Raw genomic sequence first — 21,237 nt, forward strand, 5'->3', positions numbered from 1 at the left:
ACTGCAGCAATCAAGGTGGCTGCAACTGCGGCGACAGCTGAAGGACCAGGAACAGAAGCCAGATCTGTGACAGGAACAGAAGCCAGATCCGTGACAGGAACAGGAGCCGGATCCGTGACAGGAACAGGAGCCGGATCCGTGACAGGAACAGGAGCCGGATCCGTGACAGGAACAGGAGCCGGATCCGTGACAGGAACAGGAGCCGGATCCGTGACAGGAACAGGAGCCGGATCCGTGACAGGAACAGGAGCCGGATCCGTGACAGGAACAGGAGCCGGATCCGTGACAGGAACAGGAGCCGGATCCGTGACAGGAACAGGAGCCGGATCCGTGACAGGAACAGGAGCCGGATCCGTGACAGGAACAGGAGCCGGATCCGTGACAGGAACAGGAGCCGGATCCGTGACAGGAACAGGAGCCGGATCCGTGACAGGAACAGGAGCCGGATCCGTGACAGGAACAGGAGCCAGATCCGTGACAGGAACAGGAGCCGAGACCAAAGCAGCCTGGGCTGCAGGACCAACAAAAGCAGCGGGAGCTGCTGGACTAACACAAACGGCATCGGCTGCTGGACTAACACAAACGGCATCGGCTGCTGGACTAACACAAACGGCATCGGCTGCTGGACTAACACAAACGGCATCGGCTGCTGGACTAACACAAACGGCATCGGCTGCTGGACTAACACACACGGCATCGGCTGCTGGACTAACAAAACCGGCATCGGCAGCTGGGGGACCAACTAAAGCAGCGCTAGCTGGGGGCCTAACATGAGCAGCAGGGGCTGCGGGACTAACAAAAGCAGCAGGGGCTGCGGGACTAACAAAAGCAGCAGGGGCTGCGGGACTAACAAAAGCAGCGGGAGCTGCGGGACTAACAAAGGCAGCGGGAGCTGCGGGACTAACAAAAGCAGCAGGGGCTGCGGGACTAACAAAAGCAGCAGGGGCTGCGGGACTAACAAGAACAGCTTCGGCTGCACGACTAACTAAAGCAGCATTAGCTGCAGGACCAACAAAAGCAGCAGTAGCTGCAGAACTAACTAAAGCAGCTTCGGCTGCAGAACTAACTAAAGCAGCTTCGGCCGCAGAACTAACAAAAGCAGCTTCGGCCGCTGAACTAACAAAAGCAGCTTCGGCTGCTGAACTAACAAAAGCAGCACTAGCTGCAGGACTAACAAACGCTGGGGACCGGGGAGTACTGGAGGAGGAGAGCAAATGGTGCTGGCTAGGCAGGGCAGTCAAACGAAACCCCTGCTTGAAGGAATTCAGAGCAGACATCACAGTGTCTTTAAGACACTGGAATTCTGGATACGTCATCATGTATCCCTTCTTCACAAAGGTTCCGATTGCTGCCCTGTACAGCGCCTCGAAACACTCGGGGTCCACACCCGAGTGTAGCCAACCGACCACATGCTCTGCACTGCAATACAGGTCCAAATACTCCTCCTCCAGAATATCCGCCAGGCCCCCATAGCGCACAAAACTGGGGCAAGACGGAAGGGAGAAGCTACCAGTGGTGGAACGTGGTGGTTCCATGGTTGCAATCATGGCTGGTTTGTTCTGTTACGAACTGGACTGACGGACGGCGACGAACAAACAGGTGGGAACAAAAATAAGGTTTATTTAACAAAAAGGGCAGGGGACACAGGGAACTAACAAACACTAACAAAGTATCAAAAGAAAACACTGTGGAAACACAGGCAAAACTCAAACCATAACTCTAACTACAACATACAAAGTACCAACAAAAAACCACGCACTAATGTGGACATGAAACCAACAAACTAAATGTACAAAATGACAAACCAAAATCACTGCGCAAGGCAGGCAAACAGGAACAAAACATACAAAACTAACAGGACAAAGTATCAACTGAAAAACACTGCATGAACGCAGACCGAACAAATCAAACCGACAAACCAAAAACAGAACAGTGCCTCACAGACAAACCAACAAACAAACAGACTGACCAGATTGTGGAGGAGTAGTGTGCAGCATAAATGAATAAGTGTCATGAATGAGCGTGAAAGTCAATGTGCGACAAACCAGCAATCAACTGAGGACTGAGGGGTGCTTATAAAGCAGAGGGAGGGCACAGGTGAACTGAGTCAGTAATTAGTCCGGTGTGTGGAGTGGAGGGTGGAAAGTGGAGGAAGTCCATATATGGTGTGAGACCAGAACAAAACAAAAGCCGCAGACAGGGGCAGAGGGAGGAACTGTAACAATATTGCTTCATGATCAATGTTCAAATGTTTGATTGAAGTGAAACTAAACTAAACATACATACCTACATATGAAGTGATTTCTGAATTAGTTTTATTCAGACTTTATATCATATGGACAGAAGACTACATCTATTGAAATGTTCAAGACAAATGTTAAAGCTACTGATAGAAAAACAAAACAAAAAACTGCACTGTTTTTTCTAACAACACAACATAACATCATTATTGTTGTCATCAGTAGTGTTGCTTGCACACAGGTAAAGGGTTATGAACCCAGGATAATTGGTACCCTACTCTCTCTAACAAGTCTGGAATTTTCAAACAGGTTTGATATTTCCATTGTTGCTGTTGCAGTGTGAGCCAAACAAAGATTTGTTAAATTGGCCAATACTCTGTAGTGTACAATATATCATCTGTATCTGTTGAACAAAAATAGAGATTAAAATTAGAATCACAGCAAGAGATGAAAAGATGCAAAATGACTAACTAGCAAGAAAACAGGCAAACACTCTGAAACTCTGTTTCTGTCTGTATTGTGTATCTGTGTGTGTGGCTGGGAGGTTAGGCATGTGGTTAAGAGACAGTCAGACAAAATCCCTTAAAACTACCTGTTAGTTATTACCTATTTAGCTAATATTATTTTCACCAGTGAAGAAGGGGCAACCATCTACAGGTGGGTGGACAAATCTGCATCAACACCTACTGGTAAGTATAGTATACTGGCTGTCCACCCATCAGGGAAGTAATGATTAGATACAGAGATAAATCACACAGAAATCTAGAATGCAGTATCTACTACAGAAGCTGTCACTTTGTGTTAATTGTAGTTAAGTTGGTCTTTTAAACAGCCTTCAATACCATCATACCTGAAATCCTCCACCAGAAGCTTACCCAGCTCACAGTGCCTGACTCCACCTGTCAGTGGATTAACAGCTTCTTGACAGACAGGACTCAGCAGGTGAGGCTGGGAAGCATCACATCTGGCATCAGAACCATCAGCACCGGCGCCCCCCAGGGGTGCGTACTCTCCCCACTACTCTTCTCCCTCTACACCAACGACTGCACCTCAGGAGACCCATCTGTGAGGATCCTCAAGTACGAGGATGACACCACGGTCATTGGACTGATCCAACGATGAGTCTGCATACAGACAGGAAGTAGAGCAGCTGGCTCACTGTTGCAGTCAGAACCATCTGGAGCTGAACCCACTCAAAACTGTGGACATGATAGTGGACTTCAGGAAGTCCCCCCCTACTCTGCCCCCTATCTCCATTCTCAACACCACAGTACCTACAGTGGAGACTGTCAAATTTCTGGGCTCCACAATCTCCCAGGACCTGAAATGGTCCTCATAGACTCATAGACTCCATCAGGAAGAAGGCCCAGCAGAGGCTGTACTTCCTGAGGCAGCTCAGGAAGTTTAACCTGCCACAGGAACTACTGGTCACCTTATACACAGGCATCATACAGTCTGGTCTCTGCTCCTCCATCACCGTCTGGTTTGGATCAGCCACCAAACTGGACAAGAGCAGACTGCAACGGACTATTCGGTCTGCAGAGAGGATCATAGGAGCAGATCTTCCCTCCATCCTGGACCTGTACAGGTCCAGAGTCAGGAAACGAGGAGAAAACATCTCTGCAGACCCCACACACCCTGGTAATGGACTGTTCAGACTCCTCCCCTCAAGAAAACGGTACAGAGCACTATACAGAAAAACAACACGTCACAAAGACAGTTTTTTCCCTCAGGCTGTAGCTCTGCTGAACACTGAGTGACAACAGGTCCTCACCAATAACTGTGTCAAGACTTATGGGTGCACTGTGTCCGTGTAAATATTTATAGAGTAAATAAGGTTATGGCTAAACAGAGACTTTCAATAGGCTCACACAAAAACACGGGTAAAAAACACAACCTACCTCACACTGTACATAATGTATACAAAAGCATGTATGTAAATTATACCCTACAGAGGGTATAATGTTTACAAGAAGTTCTATATATGCGTATATGCACACAAGTAATTTTTGCACATCTACACATGCACCTGAAAAAATATGTTTACAAGGATAAATAATTACAAGGAAATTCTATATATGCGTATATGCACACGAGTATTTTGTACATTTTGCACATGCACAACAAAGACACTTGACAGTATGTTGTAAATAATCACATTGTTTTTCATATTATGTTCCCCTTTCCTGAAAAACTCTACCTGAGAGCGAAGTGAACCGGAGTGAAATTCCTTGTTGAAAAACTTGGCAATAAAGCTGATTGTGATTCTGATTATTTTAATATCAGTCAATTAGCTTTATGATGTGGATGTGAAGCACTTCAAATAGCTTATGTAGGAAAAGTGCTATATAAATAAAACTGACTTGACTTAACTGACAATACTAGTTAGCATTACTTTACAGGCTGTGTGTCAAATACTTGCACCCCTCGTAAACTACACATAGACCACACATTATGAATGCCATTATGTGAAGTTGACTAACCTGCCACATAATTTTTTCACTTTAATTTTCAGGATGTCTGAAAAACCGTCCTCTGAAGGTTTTCATTTTCATGTGGCATCCTTTCATTCCTCACAAATAGTTTATAGTTAAAGTCCATATGAGTATGGATATATAGATATATATATATATATATGTGTAATTTATTTTTCTGATACTGACAACATAAAATAAAAACAAATGACATTATTATTGTTGCTCATTTTATTTTAAAGTCATTGTTTTGTTGTTTAGAGTCCTGTTAAAAGACACCTAATATAGGAGAAAATCAAGAGTTTTTTAAAATAAAAGAAAAATAATAAAAACAGTGTTAATTTACATAGTTTATGCAATTGTATATTTAGAACAACAAATTGAAAAATATCTTGATAAATGTGAGATGCCTTTTAAATGATTTAACGTCTCAGTTAACCACACCACTGACATTTTTTTGGAGGAGCAATAGTTGTTTTAATCCACTGGAAGTATGGTTCATGACAGATGTCTATAAACCCAGCTGGGTCATTACAGGCTCGTCTATGAACACCAGATGTAGAAATGACACCATAAATCCTGTTCTGGTACACCACACCTCCACCAGAGTCCCCCTGTAAGAGAAAAATATGTATTGCTTCTACTGCTGCTCCATTGACTGAAATACTGATTTATGTTAATTTAGACTAGAAAATAAAACTGTAATGATGGTAAAAGCCATGCCAACTAACATTACAAATTTCCACTCCTTGGGTTTGGCCACATAACCAATGTTCATATAGCCCTCTGTTGTAAACCTCTGGTTCTTCTGTTTTCAAAATGTTTCTGAGTATCTCACAGTCAACGACTTCCATCTCTGCACATTGAAGAGTACTTGATGCTTTGTGAGAATGGAAAATAAAACAAGTTATTATACTTATGAGTATACATATCAACATAATGAATAAACATAATAAATTAACATGGAATCTATGTATGTATCTCACTTTCTTTATTATTTTCAGATGTAGCACCATAACCTGCAACTTGGACCATATTCTTTCTGGAAAGAAATAATACATAAATCATCATCATTATGTTTTTACAACAGATTTTAACAGTGAACATAAAAATAAAACTAATTAATAAAGACTCACATTACGGGTCGTTTTTTACAGTCAGGAAATCCAACAGGTCGAATATTAGTTGAGGAAGGCAGCTTCAGTAACATGAGGTCATGGAATCTGTCATTGCTGTTTTTGTCTTTGTCCGTAAAGATCACAGGTGGGTCTTTAATTTGCACTACTTGTTTTCTGCCTGAATGGACACCTAAAACTGCATACCTAGACCAACACAATAATATTACACACTTGTCCTATAACCAAGTAAAGTACCAGAAAATAACAGTTTTATAAGCACAAACAAAAAAAAGGTCGAAATGCTTTATTTTGAAAGTCATATTTTACTGTCATTGTGTAATGACTGAGAGAATGTGTGGTTGTTTAACAGAAAACTTTGTTGTTGAAGCATGTTTTGTTAGTATTATAATTGCAATACAAGGCTTTAAAACTTCACTCACATGTCTGGATACTTGCAGTGAGCTGCAGTTAGAATCCACCGCTCACTGATTAGAGAACCACCACAATGGAAATCTCCATCAGGATAAGCTAAAAGTTTGACGTGGTACCGACGCTCATTTTGTCCACATGTCTGACCTCCAATGATTCTCTTCTGTAGATCCACCACTGTGCTCACGGTGACACCTAAAAGAGACAGTTCCCCACCCAGTGATGGTGGGTTGCTCTCAGTGGAGTACAAACAGGTACATTTACATACACAGTACACACATGCATACTCATGAAAGAATGAGTAAAAAGATAAGTACAGTATAACTGATGTACAGTGTAATTAAAAATGTCAAAAATATAGTAATAACAAATGTCACAAAGTGTAATCAAAAAGTTAAAATACTTGAGGACTCTTGAGTATAGGTAATTACAAAATGTAATTACAACAAATATACAGTATTATTTATAAAAAAAAATGCAGCAAAATGGAATGAGAGAGTAAAAATACTTGAGTACTTACCAACCCACAGCAGAGAGAGAAGAACCAGACAAGCCATCTCAGTTTGTCGTACAGTACTGGTGCAACAGTGGTGTCTTTTTATGTCTGTTCTCACTGTCCTGTCAGCTTTTTGAAATGCCAATCATGTTGTGAAGATTTGCTGACACAACCTGATTAGCTAAAGGAACAATTATGCAATTGATTGAGTTGATGTTTCTCAATAATTGTTGTTTGTGGCAGTGACAGTTTCAATACTGAAATGAGAAGAGCCTCCAACATTTTTACTTCTTCATCTAATGTACAAATACGGATTTAAGTCTTCAAGACTCATGTGTGTCTGAATCATAAGTAACTCCATAACTATTTTAAAATTATATTTGATATATTTGGTACAAACTGAGGCATTTGTTTGCCCCGGTATGATATTAAGTGATTTGTAAGATTAACCAGGGTTTTACTCTTGTTTTATTGTGAAGCAACCTGTGATTTTGTAATCTGGAATTAGAATGTGCTATATAAATAAGCTTTGCTATTCATTTCACACACATAAGCTTTGCTTTGTCATATTATAGCAATTCAACTATTATTTGTCTGAAGTATCAAACAATTTTCATAACCTAGTAAGTTCTATGTTGATTGTAGAAAATGAGTCTGATGTATCATATCAGCTGGTTTAAATTATGATACTGTATGAACAATAATTTCACTCATTACATGCATGACTTTACAGTGTTGATCAAGCAGCTTTGCAGGGTTACCTGTTTTCAAAGAAGGCATCAAGAGTGATAAGTGCACGATTCGTTGGTCAAGGACACATCGCCACTATCCAGTTATATGCACCAACTACAAGCCATAGCGACAAAGTTGTCAACGACCTTTATCAAATGCTGTAGCAAACCATCGACAGCAAGCTAGAAAGAGATATCAAGATCAAAGTGGGTGACTTCAGTTTTGCAGGTTGGTTCCGACACGAAGTGGAATACTGGGACAGGTAGGGATCAATGAATAAAAGAGGCAAGCGCCTTTTCTAATTTTGCAGGCTTAACAAGCTTACCATCATTAACACTTTGTTCAGCCACAAGTCATCAAGAAAATGGACCTGGATGTCAACTGGTGATCAAATGTAGCAGTTGATCAAATTCATCATGATCAATCGGAGATGGAGAAGCATCACCAACAACGCACAGCGCAACAGATCACCTACAAAGAAGGTGGACAATGAAAGACTAAAAACTCCAGGAGTACAAAAACAATACAAGCTTGACCTCAAGAGTCGCTTTAAAACACTCATCAGCACGCACAGCTTGTAGAATTAGAATGTACTCAGCTTTGATGATTAATGTCGAGCAGTGAAGGTGGGCAAGAATAACAATCAACAAGACAAAAACTTGAAGCAATTATATGTGCAGCAAAAAGACGTGACTGACAACAAAGTTGAGAAGTGCCATGATGAATAGTTGAACCAAAGATGTGGTAAAACCTGCTTACTAACATACTCAAGAGGTGGTTTGAGTGTGACAGAGGTCTCCACAATGCAAGTATAGAAGTAGATGAGGGTGTTCTCGAACAACTTTGGCCAAACTGCAAGAGAGATGAACATGAACCGAACCTCCTCCTACTTGCCAAAATCAAGTCAAGGCCCCCCTGGTATTGATGGCATTTAAGGCAAACTGATGCTATGGATGCTATTAAGCTCTAAATCTGGGCAAACAGTTGAGAGAAGGTATGAGTAGGGACTACTGGTCTGAGGAAAGAAACTTTAGCATGTGGAGAGCTTTAAGTACTGCGATTGCTCAAAGGACATCAGAGTGACAACAGCCACAGCCTTGAAAGTGATGAACGATCTGGACAGCAGATACACTGAGCTCCTCTCCTCTCTCCTTCCTCCTCTATCCATTCAAATGCTACTATTACATGTAATTAACTTTGTGTCTTCTCTCTCCTGTAGTTGTGTTTCCTCCTCTCTGGCTTCCGCTCCTCGACCCTGGAGCTGTATATCTCCAGAATCCAGTTGACCTGCCAAATGTTTTTCTTGCTTGGTATTGATTTTTGTTAACTGCTGTTCATTTCTCTCTCCTCTTTCCACTCACCCCAACCGGTCGAGGCAGATGACCGGCCACCATTAGCCTGGTTCTGCTGGAGGTTTCCTCCTCTAAAAGGAGTTTTATCCTCTCCACTTTTGTCTAAAGCTTGATCAAATGGGATTGTTAGTTTTCTATTGTTAGGGCTTCTAAATTGATTTAATCAGTTAAAACCTTGAGAATAAATTTTGTTATAAATGTGCTTTTAGTGAGAAGTTTTCGAAAAAAAACGTGGCATTTCTCGTGTAATTTTGTAAGTTTTTTACAGCTTACGCAATGCTTGGATGAGAGAAATGCATCATGAACTTAAATTCATCAAGACAGAAGTTCTTGTCTTCCTAGCTGCAGCAGCTATAACACAACATCAGTATCCACATAAAGTCTACAATGGTTATCTCCACTAAATCTGCCAGAAACCTGGGGGTAATCACTGATGATCAATGTTTATCAACCACATCTCCTCTGCAGATTTACCATTTTCAACATCAGAAAGATCAGATCCTACCTTTCAGTTTATAAAACACAACGTTCAGGCTCTGGTTGTATCTCGTCCCAACTACTGCAATGTCTTAATGACAGGGTCACCAGCATGTGCCATAAAATCCCTAAAGATAATCCAAAATGCAAAATGTCTTATTTTTGATCAGCTAAAAAGGACACTTCACGCCACTGTTCAGATCCCTGCACTGACTGTATCAGGTAATTAGACTCTATGCATTTAAAGAATTGACAAAAAAAATAAATACACATGGTTTAACAAAATACAGATAATTTTCACAGGAAGTTGCTAAATGTATATTGATGTTAAAAATGTCCTAAATGCAGAAAAAAATATTGTGACACTTAAGAAGTAAAGTGGAAACAAACCACATTAGAGTCAGAATCAGCTTTACTGGCCAAAACCCACAAAACACCCACAAGGAAAGCATGCAGTTTTCAAGATTGCAAATACAATTTAGTGCTTCCTATTTGGGATCTTAGTAAATAATAATAATAATGAATACTTTAAAATCTGGGTCTTGGTGACAGGAATAACAAGGATGAGCAACGTATGTGAGGATAACTATAACCATACTATAACTGCAGTATAATAACATGTATGATTAGTCTACAACACCTAGGTAGCTTAATAATTAACATTATACACATGTATTTCATACAGTTCAAATGAGTTGGAACAGTTTGTGTGCATGTTGTAACATATTCTTCAATCAAATTTAATTTAAATTAAATTTTTGCTAAAAAATGTTTTTTTTTTTTTACAAATATTTACTTCATATCCATCTGATAATGGATAATGGATAATGGATAATAAGTTGCTAATAATTAACTGATATATTTTCAAAGTAGACCTATTTTAAAGTAACTTTACAATAATATGTAATAGCACTAATAGTACTTAAAGTTGTTTCATTTTAACACAAGTGTGCTAAAATATATTGTGATCAGCTTTAAGCTGAACTTAAGTATCACTAAAAGAACAATGAGCAAAATGTGATAAGTGCATCAAAAAAGCACAACTTAAGTATATTTTTTTCACCTGGGTAAACTCTCACATTTTCATTGAAACGATATAAAATGAAGGATTTTTATTCTGTAATTTCATTGATTTCGTTCATCATTTCATGTTTATTCTGGAAGAGTTTCATTACTCTTAACCACAACCAAAAAGACCACACACCTTCTCTTTACTGCTGATATTGTCTGTGATCCATTTTTCATAATCTGGATGGCAGAGGTCCATAAATGCAGCTGGTCTGTGACGTACTATATTATTCCCAAAAGCAATGACACCATAGATCATGTTGTTGGCTACCACTCCTCCACCAGAGTCGCCCTGTGAGAAAAAGTAGAAATTAGAATGTTTATGTTAAAGTTTTGTCACATTTATTTCCGTTAAATATAGATGTGTTTTAAAAATGTTTAAAACTTCTAAGCTTAGAAATCATGAAAACTCACACGGCATGTATCCACTCCAGGAGCTGCACCGCAGAACCAATGTTGATACTTCTTCTTGTTGTAAAACTCTATTGTGTCTGGATTATTACTGTTCTTCAGACTGTTTTTATAAGTTGAACAGTCAACAACATCCATTTCTGCACATTGAAGAGTTGGTGAAGCCTTGCCATCTAAAGAAAAATTTCAAAAAAGAGTCAAAGACACAAAAGGTATCAAAACAAAATCTTTCTTAATACTACTATAGAATAATGCCTTTATATTAGTTCAATAATGTCATCAACTCACGTTTAATATTATTAGCATCTACAGTAGTGGGACCATGTCCTGCAACCTGCACCCTTAACGTAACAGATAAATAAATTATATTAGGTATTTTATAGCAGTATGTAAAAGTGTGATTAAAATGTAAAAAAAATTGCTTTAAACCACAAAACAGATGTCCTGATGATTGATACTTGAAGAATTTTTCCTAGGTCTTTAACAAAACAAAAAAATGTAATTGCTCAAAACATAAAATATATTTACGGAGATGTCAATAGTGTCACGCCAAATGATAAAAGCATTTAACTTTTAACAGAAAAAACATACATCGGTACATATTTCTTCTACTACTCACACATTTGGACGTTTTCTACAGTTTGGAAGATTGACAGGTCTGATGTTTGTTATTGTCTGAGATAGTTTCAGTAGCATTATGTCATGGTCCTCCTGTGCAATGCTGCTTCTGTTTTTGTAGATCTCATGTTCTGTTATAGTTGGTAGATGTAATTGTGGTACTCTGAATTTAGGATGCATAGACCTGTAAGTAAATATTGATTGTAAATATATTGTGTGTGTGTATATATATATATATATATATATATATATATATATATATATATATATATATATATATATATATATATATATATATATATATATATATATATATTTGTTTCCGCACTCTGGATATATATACACTATATAATATTCATCATAGATTCTGCAGGTTTGAGATGTTTATAAATAATAGTATACAATATATGTTGAGGCATTACAGCTGTGAAATGTCAGGGTTATGTTTTCTTACCATCCATCTCTCCGGCAGTGAGCTGCTGTCAGAATCCACTGGTTACTGATCAGAGAGGCTCCACAGTGGGTCAAATGTCTTCCTTTAGTAATTTCTAAGTTCACATGGTACAGGCGCTCATTTGGACCACAGACTCTACCTCCAATGATTCTTTTCTGTAAGTCCATGCTGACTGTGACATCTGCAAGATAAAGTTATCTATTGTGAGTCCTAAGTTAGCTGTTGCTAATCAACTCAAGAACAACGTAGTCAGCAAACAGAAAGAGGTGACAGCCCATTGGAAGAACAGCTCGGCTAACTACAAGTGACTGTCATTGTCTAGAACAAGATTTTTAAATAAATTAGCCACAAAAAATAACAACCATACATGTTTACTAAAAACAAAGTTAGCCAACCAGGGGTGGCTGTGGCTCAATAGGTACTGCCAATCATAGGATTGGTGGTTCGATTCCCGGCTGCCACGTCACATGCCAAAGTGTCCTTGGGCAAGATACTGAACCCCTAGTTGCCCCCGGTGAGTCAGGTCAGCTGCATAGCAGCTCTGCCATCGGTGTGTGAATGTGTGTGTGCTTGTGCGTGTGAATGGGTGAATGAGATGCAGTGTAAAGCGCTTTGAGTGCCTGCTAGGTAGAAAAGCGCTATATAAGTGCGGACCATTTACCATTTAATGGTGCAACTCTAACATAATATTTTAAAATGTTCTTAAAATCCTGACAAACTAGCAAGAGTGATGTGATGGATCAGAGAACCATAACATGGCCAACATTTAAAAACATATTATTGCATGCTAAAATATAAAATGTATAGAATGACCATAGTTGTGTTTTTAAATTCATTATTTAGATAAATATATTAAAATATAAAATGTATGGAAGAGTCCAGAAATGAAACGTGCACAATAATTTCAAACTCACCAGCCCACAGCAAAAGAAGTACCAGTACCAGATGAGACACTGCCATCATTCAACCTCCAATGAATGCTGTCCTGGTGTGCTTAGCAGCACTAATTAAATTCTCTTCACACTCTTATGTTAGCCGTGAAACCTCCAATCACCTTGTGAAGATTTATCAGTGAATTCCCATTGGTTATACAGTGCTGCACAATTATGCAAAGTTTAGACACCTGTCGTTTCCAGTTATTGTCTGTATGAGAATAGCAGTGCAGTACAAACAGAATAGTTGTGTTCTTTGTAATCATCTTATTAATATACAATACCTTTGGTGTCTCTGTTTAAAACAAAGCATGTTGGGAGCTAAATAATCTATTGATTTGGGCTGCACACCACCACAGGAGCAGGGTGGGACTGCTAACCCTGGACGACCTGCTCTATCTCCTTAGAGAGACAGGCAAATGATCTGACATATTAGACAGTATTATGCTTAACCAGATGAGTTGGTTTATCTTATCAGGATGCACTCTGAGCACCTACTGTTGGAGGTTTTCAGGGAACTTTGCATACGAATTTGAAAATGGATGGATGGATGAAAGTGCACTGTACACAATTATGTGCAGGAATAACTAAATTTTTATTATTATTATTATTCTTATTATTATCTGTGTCCCAACTTGAAAAAGAGTGACGTACTTCAAAATTTTAAATCTCTAGTACAGTCTCTATACAGTACAACCACCAGATAAAAAAATGGTGTGCACTTGAATAAAACTTGCATGAAGCTTACAGACCCATGTAGTGTCACAGAAAAGTTGGCATAATGCTTCAACTTTACACAAGTATATTTATTTGTCCTTTTAAGATTTAAGTAGCTGTTACTTGATTTTTTTCTGCCATGTACAAAGAGAATTTTAGTAGCAGGCTATGTGAATTTTAACAAACTGAAAGGCCTAAAGAGGTTTGAACATATTGCCATCTTTGAATGTCAGTGTTATCAGTCATAGTAAAATATTTCTTCATTTCATTTGCTTATCAAAACAGATAAGCAGCTGAGCTTGGCAGTTAACTTTTATAGTATTTAAAATCATACATTGTCATTATCATTTTCTGAATTCACACTTTGACTGTCTAGCGTATCATCTTTAGTGCCATCTTGTGTTGATGGATTTACACTGTCAATTTCCTCTGTTAGTGAGTCTGGACTTCACTGATAACAATGAGACACACTATCTAGACGAGATTAAACACCTGGCACCACAACATTCTCTTCCTGAAGACAAAGGAGTTGACAATAGACTTCCCAGGAGCCACCAGCCACTCATTATCAACAGGAGCACAGTGGAAAAAGTGGACAATTTCAGGTATTTAGGTGTTTACATCTCATAGGACCTGTCCTGGTCCAAGGAGGACAGACCAGCTCTTCAGAGGTTGGTGCAATCAGCTGAGCGTATCATCTGCACTGTGAAAGACCTCAAGAATCCCAATAATGGACTCTTTTCTCTGTTGCTGTCAGGAAAATGTTTTCGCTGTCTGAAGGTTAACAAAGAGAAAATGAGGAGGAGTTTCTTCTTCACTGTTACTGGCACTATAGGAACAACATAGTTTATTTCCTGGACTGACATTTGCATACCTGACACTATAAATATAGATTTTTTGGCATATTTTATATTTTATATATTATTCTTATTTGTTGTTATACATTGTATTTTATATGAATATTTTATTATTTGTAACTTATTTATCCGAACAATTGCAAAAAAGCATTTCACTCCATATTTTCACAACATAAAATTAAAACATGAGTGACATAATGATTTTTATATGCAATCAATATATTGATTTTATAGTTCCTGAGGAACTATGTATATGTGTACAATGAAGAAAACATAAATTCTTCTACACATAGGTTCACTGTTTAGACCAGGGGTCTCTAACTCATTTTACCTGGGGGCCGCGGGAAGCAGAGTCTGGGTGAGGCTGGGCCGCATCAGATTTTCCACAAGAAAAGTTTTGTTTAAAAATCTCAAATCTCTTTATTTTTATTTTTTAATACAAAATAAATAGAAAAAATAAAATATTTATAAGAAAATAAATTAGCAATAAATAAATAAAGTATTAACAATAATCATGAAAAAAAAAATAATTATATTCCTCTAGTCAGCGACTATAGGCCTATGTGGTTTCTTCAGTCTTCTACAGTATATCTGCTGTATTCAGATTCAAATGTCTGTATTAACAGTTCTTTAACCTTCTTCTGTACATGAATTGAACATTGAAGAACATCAACTGTTCTTCTCTTGTCCTCTCCTTGCTGCTACAGACCTGACAGCGCTTATTCTCCCATAGTCGAACCACATTTGGCTTGTGGGAGGAAGCAGCTGAGACCCTCAGTATGGCTCAAAGACGATCATCAGTAAGTCTGGACGTGTACTTGGACTTATTGAAGTTCAGCTCAGAGAATCTGGGGATCAGTTCTCTCAAAAACTCCAAATAGCGCGATGCAAATAAAAAACAATGACCCACAAATAGCGCTGCAACCCTATAATTGGTCCGGGTTACCAGGGACTGTTATTATCGATGGACAGGTGTTGCAGTGTAACTGCAGACTACATTAGGCTGCACTGAGTTCCTCACTTTTCTTTTAACCCGCCACGAACGCATCACTTTGACTCATAATGTCTGAGACCCCTGGTTTAGACCATAAATTTTCACTTCAGGTCCGTGTTTATCACTCCTTACAACCTTGTGACCCAGAACCAATCTCCTAACCATGTCCTCTGTGTATACCCTTGTCCTGACTAGTATCTCTTGCCTTCCTTCATACTGAAGTTGTTCTTTTCTCCTACAGTCTCCTAAATTCAGACAAGACAGAGGTTATTTTGTTTGGTCCTAAAAACCTCAGAGACATGATTTCTCATAATTTTACCCTAGATAATATGACTTTGGCCTCAAGTAATACTGTGAAAACTCAGAGTTATCTTTGACTATCTCCTTTAAATCATACATACAAGAAATCTCTGATAAAATTAGAAGCATCCTGACTCAGATGATGATGCTGAAAAACTAGTCCATGTATTTATTACTTCCAGACTGACTATTGTAATTCATTAAAAATAGTTTGTCCGAATAACTCCTCAAAAAGCCTCCTGCTATTTCAAAATGCTGCAGACAGAGTTCTGACTGGAATTAGCAAGAGAGATTATTACATATTTTTCCCTTACATTAGCTTCTCTTCATTGGCTCCCTGTAAAATTCTGAATTTAGACATTGAACATTTAAACATTTAGGGCTAGGCTTACAACTTTCTGCCTTTCGTCCTCCTCTCCAAATCTTTTTAACTGAATTGAATTCAGGACAAGACAGGACAGGAAAGCCTTTAATCGTCATATGTCACATTCACATGTTACAATGAAATTTGCCCTCTGCATTTAACCCATCCTCTGGGGGAGCAGTGGGCAGCTACATACAGCGCCTGGGGAGCTAGCGTGGAGTGTCTCGCTCAAGGACACACCTGGTGTCTGTGAACCTTCTGCATTCAAAGTAGATGATCTACCCACTGAGCCACCATGCCATCATTTCACTTCCTTATGACTTTCTTTTTCTAACTTCTTAGAATGTCCTGTCTGACTTTTTCGATTTCCCTCACATTCTACTACTTTAGATTCTTTTCAAAACGCTACTTGTTTCAGTGTGTTTCTCATTTTAAGGATCTCATAAGTCCACTAAATCCACCTAAAACTTTCTTATCTATTATAAAATATTCCTCTTTATCAAAGTAGTTATATATATTATATATCTTATATAATATATATTTATAGAAACCCTTTATTTTTTAGCATGTTTCAGCTGGCTAATTGCAGGTGTGTGTTTTTAGCAGGTTGTGTTTGTCGTTACTGCGTTTGTATTTAAGTTGTATTTACCTTTTTCCCGACTTCTATCTTGCTTATTCACAGTTTTTAAGTCTTCACAGCTTAGTCAGCTTGTTTCTTTATTTTTTTCTAGTTAGTGTTCGTATTGTCAGTCGGTTACAGCTTTGCTATGATTTTGTTTTCTTAGTCAGCTCCAGCGTTCTGTTGTGATTTTGTTTTTTTTTTTGGTCTGTGCCAGCTTATGCTGTGTTTGTATGGCTAGTTCAGATCAGTCATTAGCTGGCCTGCCTTCTGCAGATTTCCCCTTTGTTTTCTCCACCTTTAAGAGGGCACGTTGGATTTAACTTTTAATAAAATATTTAGATAATATGGGCAAATGTGTAGCCTTGTTAACAACACACCTTTACCTAGTTTGAGATCTCAACAAATTTTCCAAACTGGAAAAATTAGTGTGTTCTCTTTTTTCCACACCATATTTAATTAATCTTTTTATTTTTTGATAGAAAATGCAAGAAAGGAAACAACTAAAGACTCTTTAGCACTCGCAACAGAAGTTTTTTATGCATTTTTTATTTGCTTGTGGAGTTTTGAGTACAAATCACCATTTGGAGCATGGATTTATCATATACAAATGGAATGGCTCCATTTTGGTGTTTATATAACATTCAAATAGTCACACTTCTAACATCAGATCAAAACTTACTATCCAGCACTTATCTTCGGACTGCTTTCTGAGACAAACCCTGCCGGACCTGAAACCTGTCTCCGCCTGTCCCCCCCTACTTGGACCTGCGTTCTGTTCTGACCTTCTTCAGCCTGAACCTCCAGTGTTATCCTACTTAGACTGTGCTCTTCCTTATTCTTCCTTCCCAGGAGAGGACCCACACTCTGTCTCACCTGGATCTCTCTGACTGAAGCTCCGGTACTGTGAGTGTATTCACATAACCTGATTTGTTTCCCCTCCTCTCTGTACCGGAACTGTTCCTTCCAGTCCTTTACCCTACTCTGTCTCTGTCTTTGGACCTTACTGTGTATGACTTCGGACTGTCCGCTCTACTCAGCTGATGGACCTGCCAATCCACACCGGTCATCTTGGACATTGACGTCATTTCACCTCTACACCACCACATCCGAGCCACCCCTCTTCAGCTGTGACATCACTGGACCTCGTCACATTCATATTATTATATTCTCTTCACTTTTTTATTATCAGTTTTGTTTGCACAAGGCTGATAAAGAAAGCTCAAACTATTGAGTAGGAGCAAAAAAGGAAAATGTATCTCTTGTGATCCCTCTCTGGGTTTGAGTTGACTGGTAGCTGCCACTGTGAAAAAGTGTTAGAGATTCATGTGACTTTTGTTTTAGATTCTCACAGGACCAGAAAGGAGAAAGTGATCCAAACTGCTGAACTTTAAAAGAATATTTTTGTTGTGTTTTTAATGAGAAACTACAACTAAATTTTCTGTAGTTTAACAAATAAAACAATGATTTTACTATAGTGACACAGCAGCAAGTTATTCTGTACAGCATATTCTAAGAACAAATTTCAATACAAATAATGACAATGTGAGCGAAAACATAAGATTGGTTCATGATGTGTTTTGACTTGTTGCTTTAAGAGTGAACAATGAAGATAAAGATGTAGTTCTGCAGGAGTGGAGAGCTGAACAATTAGCTGAACAAGTTATATGCGAATACCGTTTATCAACAAATGTATTATTTGTTGTGATATCACAATAAAATAACTAAAAAACAAAAATTTAAAAGACATTTGATCAAGTACAATGTGCAGAGAAATTCAAATTTCATGAGTGTTTCCAGAGTGTTAAAACATGTGGCTTCAATGAGGATTAAAACTGTGATTTCCCTATAATACAGCCTCATTATATCACATGATCCACAAGCAACAAACTTAATAAGCAAAGTGGGGAGGGCTTGTCAAAGGTAATGCTTATACATCTGTTAAAGGCATCATCTGTCTCACTTTTGCATGCCACCACTACAGTGATTAATACAGACACAGGCATAGATCTGATCATCTGACTTACTTGTTGGCACTAATTAACAGTGGCTAATGAATGGAATGTAATAATGTAATAATGTTGTGTAACTGTGTGTGTGTCCTGTAGAAAGTAGCTCAAATCCAGGGTTTGACTCCTCTATCTTGTTATCTGAAATTGACTTTACTTTTCCTTATGGAACCCCCTGAACTACAGTATATAATGTATTGTAGAGGTCCATTTCTGAGGCATCGCCACATTGTAGAAACACTTCTTTAGCACATTATGTCATGATCCAACCCTGTCTTAAAGATGTTCTTTTTCTGCAACATTTTGAGGAAAATGGAATTGTTCCCTGGATTTTGTTGGTTCACATTTTAGTTAAATCTGGGAATGGGTGATGCAGTTCAGGACCATGGTGCAGTTAGAACAACTAACCTACAAACATGAATGTGACCCATCAATATAAAACAGTAGTGAACTTGGCCTTGTAAGCTCGCTTAGCCAACAGAGTCGGTTAATTAATTAGCTAGCTTAGTAGGCAATCCATTAATAAGCTGACAATTAACTACTTTGCTCTTTAGCACAGAAACAGGATCCTGCTTTGAGCATTACTTTCAGATAATTGATAGGAAAGCTCATGACAGATGCTCCCCTTTCGTCCATCTTCACTAGCTTAGCAGTTTCTCCCAGGTGCAACTCGCCTGCATTGCTGCAAATATCTAGTTACAATTGCAATAGTTTGACTTTTGCAAACACTTCTGCCCACACTTGCCTGACTTCTGTGTTCTGCTCATCTCTTAAGGAAGGGGACTAACTAGATGCTTCAATGCTCATTTGTCAATGAGGCGTTTAGAGACACTCACAAACCCCTGATAAGACATTTGTTTGCATTTTCTAATAATCCCTGTAAATTAAATGTTATACATACAGTTGATAACCTATGCCATTGTTATTATGAAAGAGTCTGAAACATTTTACAGTGAAAGCACACTGTAGATATTTTTCCTATCAGCTAATAGTTTTTTTAATCCAAGCTGCATATCCTGGATTGCAGAGGTCCATGAATGCAGCTGCTTCTCTACATACATACTCAGTATCACCAAGAAAAGAAAAATGACGCCATAAATCTTGCCATCGAACACCACTCCTCCAGTGAGTCTCCCTGTGTGAAAGAAATAGATGAAGTTACTTAAATGCTAATGTGTCCTCAATAGTCAGAACTGAGAGACATTAGAGGAACTCACGTAACATATATCCACTCCAGGAGATTGTCCACAGAACCAGTGCTGGTACATCTTGACTTCGTAGGCCTTTTTGAAATTTTTCTGTAAAGTGTTGTGGAGATTTATACAGTCAGCAACTTCAATGTCTACACTGGAGAGTGGATGATGAACCTGGTCCTGGAGCAGAAAAGGAAAACAAAACAAACAAACAAACCAAAAACCTTAATTAATGAAATAAAATTCTATTTTTTTTCAATACAATTGTTATTACTAATATTCAAATTATAAAAAAAATAAATAAAAATATTTTTCAAATCAACTTTCTCACAAACCAAACATTTTGCTAAACTAAAATTGCTTCCTTAACTCAATTTAACTATCAAAAGATCATACTTCTCTCACTGTTAGGGCCTCCAGTTGTTGCAGCATGTCCAGCTATGTGAACTCTGGAACGACTTTCAGAAACATTAACACAACAATAAGGTCAATAATACAAGTAGTCTGAGAAAACAAGACTGATATGGATCTGATATGTAGCTTAGCTAACACAGATCTATCTTTCTATCATCTGTCATTTTTTAGTTCCCATTATAATTTACCTTTTCATGTAAGTCAAATCTAAAAAGCTGCCATTACCAACATACTGAAATATTGTATACAGTATGCTGTACCATGCTCCACATGCTTCAGTATCTGTCAAAATGATTATATTTTCACTCACATTTTAGGGCGATTTTCACAGTTAGGCAGAGCCATAGGTTTAATGTCAGTGGAGCTCGGAAGCTGAAGCAACATAATGTCATGAAACCTTTTGTTGTTGTTGTCGTCTTTGTCTGCATAGATCACAGGTTCTGCTCTTATTTGCACTTCCTGTGCTGGATGCACATTTAAATCTGCAAACATAGTCCTTCATGAAGGTAGAAACATATCACATGGTAAGTTATGTTTACTTGTTTCTTATCAAAAAGACCAGAGTCATGTATTTAGTCTGCATGACTTTACACTGTTTCAAAAGAATTTAGAAGTTAATCTGACCGTCCTGGCTTCAGACAGTGAGCTGCAGTGAGAATCCACCGACTACTGATCAACGTGCCACCACACAAATTGAAAGATCTACCAGCATTGACCCCTCTCAGTTTAACATGGTATGGACGCTCACACTGTTGACCTCCAATGATTCTCTTCTGCAGATCCATCACTGTATTAACTGGGATCCCTGAAATAAAAAGTCATCCACCCGATTATTAGTAGTCATTAGTTCTGAAGAACTCCAGAGTAGCACCTTAACTACTCAAATTAATTAATCTGCCCCTCTACGTGTGTTCACTCCTTTTTTGTCCACCAGATGTCTCCAAACTCCCATGTTCTGTCTCTGGTCTC

At 38.5% G+C, this 21,237-nt stretch overlaps 3 protein-coding genes across 3 annotated transcripts; all 3 read right to left on the bottom strand.

The window, feature by feature from the left end:
* Window positions 1–4,944: 4,944 nt before the first annotated feature.
* LOC113162289 (anionic trypsin-2-like) lies at window positions 4,945–6,891 on the bottom strand. The gene is made up of 6 exons (XM_026360347.1): window positions 6,782–6,891; window positions 6,273–6,456; window positions 5,851–6,036; window positions 5,701–5,756; window positions 5,446–5,594; window positions 4,945–5,328 (listed from the first exon to the last, which is right to left on the bottom strand). The coding sequence occupies exons 1-6, from the start codon at window positions 6,816–6,818 to the stop codon at window positions 5,149–5,151; spliced, it is 792 nt and encodes a 263-aa protein (XP_026216132.1). The 5' UTR covers window positions 6,819–6,891; the 3' UTR covers window positions 4,945–5,148.
* A 3,604-nt stretch (window positions 6,892–10,495) lies between these two features.
* LOC113161792 (trypsin-like) lies at window positions 10,496–12,854 on the bottom strand. Its single transcript, XM_026359594.1, has 5 exons — window positions 12,784–12,854; window positions 11,870–12,050; window positions 11,086–11,138; window positions 10,801–10,970; window positions 10,496–10,678 (listed from the first exon to the last, which is right to left on the bottom strand). The coding sequence occupies exons 1-5, from the start codon at window positions 12,830–12,832 to the stop codon at window positions 10,496–10,498; spliced, it is 636 nt and encodes a 211-aa protein (XP_026215379.1). The 5' UTR covers window positions 12,833–12,854.
* A 6,788-nt stretch (window positions 12,855–19,642) lies between these two features.
* Window positions 19,643–21,220, bottom strand: LOC113161794 (kallikrein-8-like). Its single transcript, XM_026359597.1, is given in 7 exon segments — window positions 19,643–19,747; window positions 19,750–19,787; window positions 19,790–19,796; window positions 19,879–20,008; window positions 20,579–20,764; window positions 20,893–21,073; window positions 21,175–21,220. Coding segments are annotated over 7 exon segments (693 nt in total).
* Between the last annotated feature and the right edge of the window lie 17 nt (window positions 21,221–21,237).

This window comes from Anabas testudineus, chromosome 1 (assembly GCF_900324465.2).
Source record: "Anabas testudineus chromosome 1, fAnaTes1.2, whole genome shotgun sequence".
Taxonomy (NCBI): domain Eukaryota; kingdom Metazoa; phylum Chordata; class Actinopteri; order Anabantiformes; family Anabantidae; genus Anabas; species Anabas testudineus.